The sequence below is a fragment of the Pteropus alecto genome, unplaced genomic scaffold, assembly GCF_000325575.1.
Source record: "Pteropus alecto unplaced genomic scaffold, ASM32557v1 scaffold87, whole genome shotgun sequence".
NCBI classification, from domain to species: Eukaryota; Metazoa; Chordata; class Mammalia; order Chiroptera; family Pteropodidae; genus Pteropus; species Pteropus alecto.
This window is the reverse complement of record NW_006443225.1, coordinates 10687102-10699527: the sequence shown is the minus strand read 5'-3', so window position 1 is coordinate 10699527 and position 12426 is coordinate 10687102. Positions and strand designations below refer to the sequence as shown.

At 33.5% G+C, this 12426-nt stretch overlaps 1 protein-coding gene and 1 pseudogene across 3 annotated transcripts in view; one reads left to right on the top strand and one right to left on the bottom strand.

The window, feature by feature from the left end:
* Nucleotides 1-12426, bottom strand: part of SGK3 (serum/glucocorticoid regulated kinase family member 3) — a 58326-nt gene that overhangs the window by 25290 nt on the left and 20610 nt on the right. For 2 of the 3 annotated variants that reach the window (XM_015598673.2, XM_006924011.3), the window contains exons 4-6: nt 11036-11108; nt 8307-8382; nt 2051-2138 (exon numbers count right to left, since the gene is read on the bottom strand). In XM_015598673.2, the coding sequence (XP_015454159.1) occupies nt 2051-2138; nt 8307-8382; nt 11036-11108 (237 nt within the window). Of the gene's footprint in view, nt 1-2050; nt 2139-8306; nt 8383-10341; nt 10575-11035; nt 11109-12426 lie in introns of all 3 variants that reach the window. The other variant, XM_015598677.2, reaches the window with a different exon arrangement.
* On the top strand, nt 5787-5926 carry LOC112472647 (annotated as a pseudogene).

Sequence of the window (12426 nt, the reverse complement as noted above, 5' to 3'; positions counted from 1 at the left end):
TTTTTTGAAGAAATCCCTTTTACCCATATATTAATACTGCAAAAGACCCTAGTCTAAGCTTCAGATTTTATGCATGAAGTAAAAAAAAGAAAACAAAATTTGGATCTAAAGCCAACAGTGGCAGAACAGGAGCCAAGACCCAGGAATCTCAGTCTGGTCCTTTCAAAATCAGCTATCTCCTATATCAAAGCAAGACAATCACTAAATGACCTAAATTTACGTAGGCTCAACATGATTAGCAAGCAAAACATGAAATATCATGGATACACAGATTTTTATCCTTTGAAATATTTTTGAATAGTTTCATCTTTTTCATTCAAAAATATATACTCGTAGTTGGAAAATATGTAAAGTACTAGGAAGAAGACTTTATTAAAAATCCATAACTTTGCCAACAGATAATTTTGTAAATATTTAACAGTAATCTCACAGTTTTTGCATAACTGTCAAAAACTGACTATAATCATACTATAAATATGAGTATAAAATTTTATACCTTGATTTCTTTTTGTATGTCAAAACTTAACCTATATCATCTTCAAAAATATTTTTAAATGTACAATATAGAGACAAATACTATTTGATGAATAGGCAACTTGATTCTAATTCTTCATTATACATCATATTAAAATGAACATCTTTCTGTATGAAGGATTATTTCTTTTTATCAACTCCCGAGTGACATGAATATTTTCATGTCTGACACATATTGCCAAATTGCTTTCCAAAAGAGTTGCATAAGATTATAACAACATTAAGTAATGCCTAAGGGTGCCCATTGTACCTTACCTTCTCGGTTCTGTATTATTTTATTTACTTTACTTTTTTGTTAATATGGCAAAGAAAAGAAAACTCTCATTTAAAAATTTCATTTACTATTGGTATCAGGTTGAACATTTTCCCACATATTTATTTACTATGAGTACTTCTTCAGGTCTCTTTCTCCTTTTAACTATTGGGATCTTAAATATTATTCTTTTCAAAAATTCGTTTGTATGAGATTTTTATATAGATGTTATTCCATCTTAGGCCTTATTTGTTACAAATATTTTTCCAGTTTGTTGTTTCTCCTTTGACAAGCTGCGCAGATATAAAATTAAAATATCCTTTTACATTGTCCCAGGAGCAACCATATCACAGATAGGAAAGTTAAATCTATTCTCTTAACTGAGAATCCTCTTGGGGCATCATAGAAACATGACTACTTTCCAGTAGTCACCAAAAAAAAAAAAAAAAAAAATCTATTTTCAAATGATAATTTTAGCTGTGGGACATTAATGTTCCAACTCATAATATTATTTTTTAAATTACAAAAACAGAACCATGACAAAATTAAAAGACATTATAAAAATAAAAATGCCCTTCAACCCAACATCTGATTTTCATGTATATATTTAACAAGTACTAATAATCAATTTTGAATTATAAAGGTATTATCATATTTATATCCCATTTGTAATTATAATTTAAATTGCTAATAATCTTTTGACTTAAATTATTGTAATCTACTTTTCCCGCATAATTTTTCTAAAGTAAATGTAGAAAATAACTTCATACTAAGGCACAAGTTCATTACATTTATATGTTAGTTTATTTTTTAAAAATATCCTTTTCAAGTATAGTGATGATGAAGACATATAGTGACCAAAAAATATGATGTAAAGTGAAGAGAGCAGAATTATAAAATTAAAATGAGATAATTTAAAAATCCCTATATGTCGAGAAGATGAGAAAGAAAATCACTAAAATGTTAAAAATTACTAGGTCTGGTTGGTGAAAATATGGATAATATTTCTCTTCTTACTATTTTCAAAACTTCTTTCAATTAAACATGTACTAATTTTTATTGTAAAAGTACTCATTCTATAAATTTTATAAGAAATGGTAATCAATAAGAGGTGTACACATTTGTCTTTATGTATTCTACAGAGTAGAAAACCTACGAAGGATGAAATTACTTCGTTTTAAGTAAATGTCCTAAATTGCCAATAATTTCATCTTCGGGGAATGGTATTTTTTTCTGTTAAAAAAATACAATCCCTCTTACTACCTTCTGAGTACTTCTTTCATCCTCATCTTCAGATGGATCTGACTGATGTTTTGGACTGTCCATTTGAAGGAATGCTCTGACATCTGGACTAAAAACAAAAATTAACTTTATTATGACTTTGAAAGCATTCTATAGCTTTTCTCCCTTTTAAAATGAAAATAAAAATAACTATAGTAGCATTTACATTAATAAAACCAAACAAAACCCTCTATGTTCATTATTATAAAAGGATAAGCAAATTAATTTTTCAAAAATAGGGGATCCAACAAACAAATGGGCAAAGGTATAAACAGGCAGTTCACAGAAGAGAAAACCCAAATTAAGGAAACTGATGAAGATGCCTAAATTCACTAATAATCCAAGAAATACAAATTAAAACAATAATGAGGTTCCACTTTATGTCCACTGACTGGCAAAAATTAGGAAGATAAAATATCGAAAGATGGTAGAGATATAGGGAAAAAAAATACACCCTCATGTTTTACTGATAAAAATGTACAATGAGGCAATTTTTCTGAAAAGCAATCTGGCAATACTTGATGAAAGTGTGTATGCATTTTTCCTGGGCCCAGAAATTCCAGTTCTATGAATAAACCACAGACAGGTTCATTCAGTCAAATACATGTAACTAATCACTGAAACATTCTCTACAGTAGTGAATCAGAAGCAAAATAGCCATTTATACCACGTGGGTAATGAGTAAGCAAGTTATGGGAACAGCCCGAAGAGAATATCAGCCAGCAATCAGAAACAAGGAACTACAGAACAGATCCGTATATGTATTTACAGTAAATACAGACACAAAGCAACAGTCAATAAACAGACATCCATAGACAAATAACAAACATATTAAAGTGGGTATCGACAGTGGGAATGAAGAAATGGGTATGAAGATCAAAGAACAAGAGAAAAAAATGGACTAAAAGAGAGGCCGTGAATGGACTAGTGACATTCCTGAAGAATGATTAAGTCTCTATATCTGAGGTACCTCCTCCTGAATTGTTCTATTTTTTTTCTTGAGATATAATTAATTTCTGCCTCTGGCAACCATCAATCTTTTCTCTGTATCTATGAGTTTTGTTTTTTTTTCCCTCCAGATTCCACATATACATGAGAGCATACAGTAGTTATCTTTGTCTGACTTATGTCACGTAGTACAACACCCCTCAAGGTCAATCCATGTTGTCACAAAAGCAAGAGTTCTAAAATTGTTCATAATAATTAAATACGAATAATATACATTCGTGATAAGAAATTCAGAAAGATGAAAATAATTTTTAAAAGGGGGAGGGGCTGGTGAGAATATAAAATGGTGCAGCCACTGTGGAAAAGTTTGGCAGTTCCTCCAAAAGTTAAACACAGAATTACCATATAACCCAGCAACCCCATGCTAAGTCTGTACCCAAGAGAAATAAAAGCAGATGCCCACACAACAAATTCATACACAAATGTTCCTAGCAGCATTACTCATAATAGCCCAAAAGTGGAAACAACCCAAATGTCTATCAAATGATGAAGGGACAAACAAAATATGGTATATATCCACACAATGGAATATTATTCACCTATGAAAAGGAATGAGGTACTGGTACACATTACAACTTGGATGAAACTCAAAAGCATTACGCTAAATGAACAAAGGAAGATGAAAAGGTCTCGTATTGTATGATTCCACTTATGTGAAGTGTCCGGAATAGGCAAATCCATAAAGACAGAAAGCAGACTAATGGTTGCCAAAGAGTAAAAAAAAGGGGAAATTCGAAAGTGTACTTTCTTTTTGGGGTGACAGTAATGTTAGATTAGACTTAGGGAGATAGAATAAGATAGCAATGATGGCTGTACAGCACTGTAACTATACTAAAACCCACAATGAACTTGCATACTTTAAAATAATTAAAATGATGAATTTTGTTATATGAATTTTACCTCAAAAAACTTCTTCAATCTTAGCACACAGAGACAGCTACTCCTTATTTTGCATATTTCATTTCAATCTTTTTCTCTACAGTTAAGATCATACTATATTTAAAGTATTTTAATGTTTTTCACCTACAAATTACATCATAAGCATTTTGCCAAGTTAAACTCTTTGTAAACAATCATTTTTGATAGATACATGTTGTATAATATGGATGCACTGAAAGTTATTCAGCGATTCTTTCACTTTAGGACATAAAGGTGGCTTCTAATATTTAACTACCCAACTTCGCTACTATGCTGTTGAAATTAACGATCTTTGTGCGTAACACTAGAACTGCATGTACGACTTTCTCTACAGATTTTTGAAAATTAAAATATTTGGTCTGAATTAGAAATCATTTTCGGGCTTTAAATACAGTTGAAGCTCATTTCCTGAGAGGTCACACCAATGACTATACCCCTCCTACAGTCTACGAACAACCCAAAGACTCTCTCCAGCCATGGTTAGTATGCAATGTTAAGTTCATATTATCATCTCGGATAACTTAATAATTGAAAAACAGTATTTTAAAAAGAAGATATTCAATTTCATTAGTAAGCAGTGAAATACAAACTAAAGCAACAATAAGGTACCACTACCCACTCACCCGAATGGCTAAAATTGAAAAGACTAACAACACTAAGTGTTGGTAACGTGAGCAATGTGTTCTCATACATTGATGGTAGAAGTGTAAATTGGTACAATCACTTTGGAAAACTATCTCGCATTATCCACTAAGGCTAAACATATATATATACACAGCTTACAACCCAGAAGTTTACTCCGAGATACAACAGAAATGCTCGCATATGTGCACGAAAAGATATGTTAATAGGAACATTCTTCATTACAGCCAGAAAATGGAAACAACTCAAATGTCCATCAGCTGTGGACTGAGGTATAGGCACAAAATGGGACATTACATAGCAATGGAAATGAACAAACTGCAGCTCTATGCAGCAACACAGATGACTCTCACATGGCCAGAGAGAGAATATGTGTTGTATGATTTCATTTATATAACGTTCAAAAACAGGGCACATTAACCTGTGCTGCCAAAAAACCAGGGGAGTAATCACCTTTGGGAAGGAGGGAAGGAATAGAGATTGAGATGACATGCGAGGTGCTTCAGGGTGCTGGTAATGCTCCATTTTTTGGTTGGGGAAGTGGCATCTTAGATGTATTCACTTTCTCACAGTTTGTTAAGCTGTATAGTCATGATTTGTGCTCTTTCCTATATATTATATGCTGCAATAAAGCTAAAACAAGACATTTTTGCTTCCATTTGCATTTCTCAGATAAGGACATGTTCAGTTTCTTTGGTAATTAATCAGCCATCTGTGTATCCTCTTTTGTAAATCATTAATGTACTTTGTCTATTTCTCTTTTGGTGTCTTAAGTGTGTATTATCTACATGAGCTCTTTCTATATTAAGCATATTTATCTATTATTTTTTACCATGGAAAATTTTTTCTATATTTTTGCTTTTTAATTTCCCTTGTGATTTTGGGGGTTCAAACATTTTTATTAGTCAAATCTGTCAGTTTTACTTTATAATACATCATTCGCTGCCAGTATGCTCAGAAAACCTTTTATCCAGATATTAGAGAAATATGAATATATCTCATTCCAGTTTTTTAATGATTTTTAAAATCAATCTTAAAGTTGTTTCAAAAGTAAATTCTCCTCTATTGAAGGAAAGCTATTTTCAAAAGGCATTTCCCTAACACAGTAATAATAATAGGCACACAGTAGTTGTTCAAGATACACATGCTGGTCTGCGGTCATGCCACCCTGAATGCACCCGATCTCATCTGATCTCATCTGATCTCGGAAGCTAAGCAGGGTCTAAGCAGGGTCAGGCTTGGTTAGTACTTGGATGGGAGACCACCTAGGAAGACCAGGTGCTGTAGGTGTAAAAAATAAATAAATAAAAATGAAATAAAATAATTAAAAAAAAAAAAGATATCCTTGCTGATTGGCTTCTCTTCTTGCTCTCTTAAATCTGTACTATTTTATAAATAGTTTGATGTTCAAATGAAGAATATGAAAATTAACAAAGGTTTGTTAGCAACCGGTAAGATCCAGAAAATACAAAATGTCACTTTTATTAAAAAGAAAATGTCAGTTAAAAGTAAGTTAAAAAAAAATCTTGGCTATTTGTTTTTGGGGTGCTGGAAAAGTTCTCTACCTTGAACAGTGGTAATTACCAATGGTGGTAGTTACAAAGTGCATATGTTCGTAAAAATCCATTGGGCTATATATTTAAGAATTATGTATTATGTTATGTAGGATGTTAAAATTAAAACAATCAAATTGCTTTTAGTTGAATATAAGACCAAATATAATGTCTTTAAACTACTATTCTTCTAGATCCAGAATGAATATTTAGAATTTAACACACAGTGTTAGAGGTTCTGAGTAACACTGTTCAAAATATCAGGAGAAATAATAACCACTACCACTACATATTCTATACTTATTCCATGCAAGGCTCTGTCAGAGAAGGAAATGAATTTAAGCTCTCAATGTATGAATTATATTTCAAACAAGCCAGTAATATTCCAACTCAAAGTAATCTCAAGTGCATATGAAAAAAAATGAAAGGTTAGAAAGATAGATCTAAGCTGAAGATAACATAGAATTTGTCCTAAGAAAAAGGCATAAGGTTTAAAAACAAATTATGCAAAGAGTCAAATAATAAAAGGCTCTTTGATGAGGAATACATCAGATGCAGGAACCCTGAGTTCAAGGTTTGTCCCCAATTTCGTGCTCCCCTGTCATCTGCTGGAGGCCCTGAATGGAAAGGCATACTGGCTAATCCCAGAGCTGGCACAAGCTGCTGGACCACCCCTGACTCTGTCCTTAGGAGCATTGAGAGCAACTCGGAACACTGGGCAGACCATCCCGGTCATGGGAAGTCCGATTCCAATATTTTACTAATTTGGTAAATTATAGTAAGTAACTCAAAAAAGGAGATCAGAGGACCAGCTCAGAATGGTAGGAGCCCACTGTAACAAACTATACAAATGGCAAAGAACTATATTTAAGAAAAAAAAATTTTTAGAACTGCTAAAAATACAGTCCTTCAGTGTTGTGATTCTGAAAAGACAACCCTTACATTTACACAGATAGGTGAGCTGCGGAAAAGCTTCCCAGATATTTTACTTTACCCTCTTTATTTCTTCTTAGAATACTTCATACATACAAAAAAAGTAACACATATGTAAATTACAAATCACAATAAATATAATGAATACCCATGACCCAATTATCAGACTCAAAACGGAAAACACGACTCAAATCGTGGATCTACCTATATGTGCCTCGGAATTTCTGATAGGACCCACCCTTTTGCCATCATTATGAGCTGCTGGTCTACGGAAGGATTTTAAACTCATTAGCACAAGACAAACTCAGGGCTGGGCAAGTGCCTTCATGTTAAGTGGCTGCCTAGAATGCCGTGTGGAGGACCGGAGGCCTTCTTGATAGGAGAGAACACGGCCCAAGGTGGAACGAGAAGTGTGGCATATGTGCCCGACCCTGGCCAACTCCTTCAAAGCCTCATCTCCTTTCTGAAAACCTGCTCTGTGTTTCAGTCACGCTTAAGTGTCCTGAATGATCCGGGCTTCTGGGAGACTCTGTTACACATATTGCTCTCTTTCCTTGGAATGTATTTCCTGCCTTTTTTTTTTTCTTGAATGACTTTTCTTTAAGTCCCAGGAAGCCCTCCTTCATCTCATCAAGAAGAGCTGGCCACATTTTCCTCTGTTATCTTCTAGCACCTCTACTATAAAATTTTCCTAGCTTTAATTGCTTGTTGAGATATCTGTTTCACTCTGCAAGTCTATGCCTCTGGAAGGTAGGGATGATGAACATTCTTTATATTCCCAATGCACATAGCAGGTACTTAATAAATGCTTTTTAAATACATGAATAAATATAACATCGAACAATTAGCAAAATATTTAGTTGTGTATTCTGAAAAATCCTTTCACGTTTAATCTACAAAACTAAGGCAAGCACAAAAGGAAAAAGAAAATAACTTGGGCCTTGAGTTGATAGTCAGAAGAGCAGTTAAGAATACCAGGGGAAAAATGCTTGAGGAAGATTTTACAAACACATATACATATATGTATATACAATATAAATATCGTATTATCTATGTCATAGACATATCTATGATATATATCACAGTAACATTCCACAGAACATATAAAATCTATGTCAGTAGCTTATTCAATATTCGTAGCTTCGGTTTCAGTGCCTCTCTAAAACACAATGAAAACCACTTACTGGCTGTAAAGTTCTGGATGCCTGACTAAGTTCTGAATGAACTCATTCAGTCCTGCTCTTCTCTGTTTAATAAAATCTGTTGAGAGAGACATAAACTGTTAGGATTATTTATGTCAGACTATTTAATTATCATCAATGCAGTTACATAAGAAGAGGTAAGTACAAGATAGTGACGTCTGATTAAGAAGCTATTTCTTAATTCATGTTTCTTGATATAGAATAAAAAACAAATACTTAGAAATATATATGTTTTAAAATGTTTAAATCCAATGACTATAGAATTAAAGTAAAGCAGATGACATATCTTCCAAAAGAAAATTCTCCAAAAAAATGCTTATTTTAGGTTCTAAAAAAACCTGGGAAGGTATTTTCTTTGTCCAACTCCTCATGTACTACCAGGTAACAAATGAAAATTAACAGTATGACATTGGTGACTGAAAAAATATACTAATTAAAAAAATACACTGGATCATTTTCCTAACAAGTCACTGTACAAGCATCTTCAAAGCGTTTTGTCTGTTGATAACTGAGGCTCATGCGACAGCAGTTTACAATGAAGCGTAAGCACAAATGTTTCTAGAAATTAGAAAACTTTACTCAAATATCCTGTTTCTGCTACTTACTAGTTAACTGACCTTGAGCCTTTCTAAGACTTGAATCCTTACTTGTAAAATGGAGATAACAATATTTATACCTGTTATAGGATTAAATGAGACAATGCACATAAGTTTATAGGCAAATGCTTGGTAGACAGAAACAGCACAATCTTTAGCTATTACTATTTTTATTGTGGTCGGGTCAAAATCCATCATCCTAAACCCTAATTCTTAAGAAATACAGATGGTCTCAGACATACAATGGTTCGACTTACATTTTTCAACTTTACAATGGTGTGAAAATGCTAAGAACTCAGTAGAAACCACACTTCAAAGTTTAAATTTTGATCTTTTCCCAGGCTAGTGGCATGCAGTACAGTATTCCCTTGTTATGCTGGGGTGTGGTAGCAATGATTTTGCTCAACTGCAGGCTAGTGTAAGTGTTCTGAGCTTGTCTGAGGTAGGCTAGGCTAAGTTATGATGTTTACAGTAGGTTACTTATGTTAAATGTGTTTTCGACTTCAGATGTTTTCTATTTATGATGGGTTTATCTGGTCATTAACTCCATCCTAAGTTGAGAAGCAATTGTATACTCTAAAAATTGAAAAAGCAGGAGATTTGAGAGAATGTCTCAAATGGTGAACGTCTTGATAAAAACCTATCAACAACATTCAACTTAACAGTGAGTTTTGGTTTTGTTAAATGATTTCTACTCAATAAAGTTTTAACATACAGTGTTTGTCACCAAAATTATGGATTGTTTCCAGTCATGTAGGTTTATTTCCATTTCTCAAATGTATAAATATAAAAGAACAAATATAAATTATATCTGGTCACTAAGATCTAGATGCACTTGGAACTTTTTTCTTGTTCGACTATGAAATTGTTGAAAATTTTCAGGAAGGTATCTTGTAAAACTCCAAGGGCATTCTTTATGCCACCAGACAATAAAGCGTATGTGAGGTTTACATTAAAAACTATACTTGCTAACTCTCCAGTTTCCTCATGAATGCAGTAGAGGTAAAAGAAGCTACCTTGTAGTTACAAACTCAAGTGAAAATTCTGCGTATATAGGGGAAGTGAGAACCCTCACCAATCCTGAATACAATGTAAAAGAAGAGAGGGCCACAGGGGATCCAGCAGCCTGGAGGGGGCGGGGGGGACTAAGTTTTAATTAAAGCAAGAATGTGAAAGAAATACGAAAAAGATAAAGTTTGTTCATTGTGGGTAGAATTCTACATGGCCCAGTGAAAAAGTGTGGGAGGGAAAATGATGGTACAAGCTTAGGTTATAGAGAGGAAGCAGTCGAGATAAGCAATTTGACCAAGAAAGCAGGCATGTAAGGAATCACAGTTTTAATGGGTTACACAGCTACAAGCACATTAGTTGAGGAGGTAGGATGGAGTGGAGGGAGAGCACTCTGGCTTGTTGGGATTCACCTGTGGCACAGACAGATGACTTTTCTGATAGGATTTCTGGTGGATAAGGAGATTTCTGTCTATAAGTAGTTATTTGTGACCTAGACTGCTTTCTTGGATTCTAGTGAAAAGTTCCAGGCTTGAGGCTTCAGACATACAGGCTCCAGGCTCCTGAGATCCTTTGTGTCATTATGCTTCCCAAGGATGAGCAATAGAACATTTTCTTGGTACTCCATTCAGAGGGTTGCAGGGTGCTGTGTACAGAGTATATGTTTAATAAATGTTTCTCAAGGTAACAAAGAATGTCTTTCAGGATTAGAAAAGCACCCCAAATTATCCCTAATGATCGATAAAGTTATCTGAAGCCAGACTGCTTAAATTTAACTTCCAAATCTGACATTTACTAGCTGTTGTGACCCTGGTCAAATTAATTAACCTAACTGTACTTTAGTTTCCTTATCCTAAAATAGAGATGATAATAATAATAATACCTAACTCAAAGGGTTGTTGTGCAGATTGAATTAAAACATGTAATGTCTTTAAAACAATGCCTAGTACACAACAAGCACGTTCCTGAGGCATTATTTTCATAGAGCATGAGATAGATCAATTAGCTTTGTAGAGTTTTGTGCCACTGTACAATACAAAAAATATGTGAATTTCATCTTCAAACTTCAGCCATCACTTATGGCTCATCTATGAAGTTATTGCTTACCTGGATCAAAATTATCACCAAATATTCGCTTGGCAGGAATCTTCAGGGCCATAGCAGGAAACTGTTTCTTTAACTAGAATTTTAAAAAATAACATTATATGAACTTAATTTTATAAGTCTTCTAGTTATGCATGCACCAAAACAAAATACGATCTAGCTGAAGGAAACTGGACTTTGGGTGGTAAACACACAGTAGAATATACAGATGTCAAATTATAATGCACATCTGAAAATTATATAATTGTATTAACCAATGTTACCCCAATAAACTTAATTTTTAAAGTTAAAAAAAAAAAACAAAATACAATCTGATTAACAAGAAAATCCATCATAAGACATACTTTTAAATACATCATGATCAAATGTGCAATAGTAAATTATACAATAAAATACCAGACTGTCTAATCATCCTAATATTGTCCCAATATAGGCTTGGACAAGCTACTTAACATCTCTGTGCCTCTGTTTTCTTGCCTGTAAAATTTTAGTACTTATCTTATAGGCATGTTGAGAGGCTTAAAAGAAATCAATTATGTTAAATGCTTAGACTAGAATCTGGTGTGTACGTTATGAATCCATATTACCATTCATTACCTCAAGGGAGAGGTGACCTTTGTGTTCTATGAATAAATTGACAATTGTTTTCTATGAAAGCTGGCTAATTTTGCTTTCAATATCCTCTACTTTAGCCTTCTCTCTATTATTATTCTAATACATTTATCAGATTTGCTTATCCCCAGAGAATGAAGAAATTGGCCCTGAAGAACTTAAATTTAGAGCAGTAAAGTCATAAAAATGGGTTAATGCTTATTTTTATTGTAAGCTTCAGGTCAGAGAGCCACATACACACACACAGAAACTATATATCTAACTACCAACGGACAGGAAATAGAATAGAAGAACGTATTAATCACTCTACACCATGAGCATGCTATCAGCAAAATCCAGACTGAAAAGTCTGCAGACAAATATCACTGTTTATTCAACAAAATATCTGTAAAGAAAAGATAAGAGAGATGGAGGGGGAAATCTAGGAATTAAAAGACACTTGACAGACTTATCAACCAGTCACACAAACACTGACTGGTTATTTTACATAAAGACATTATCATTCGTTTTAGGTGTCATGATGGTATTGTGTGTGTATGATACGAAAACATTTACAGATGAAATGATATGATGTATAAGTCTGCTTCAAAATTACAGTGGGCTGGCTAGGGACAGAGATGAAAGAAGAATTGCCATGTAATTGCTGAAGCTGGATGGTACATTATATTATTTGCTATATTTGCACTAGTCTCTGTTTCTGTAGGTGTTCAACAATTTCCATAAAGAAGTTTTAAAATGTAAATGACAGTCAAAAAACACATTTAAACTGACAAAATGCTTAC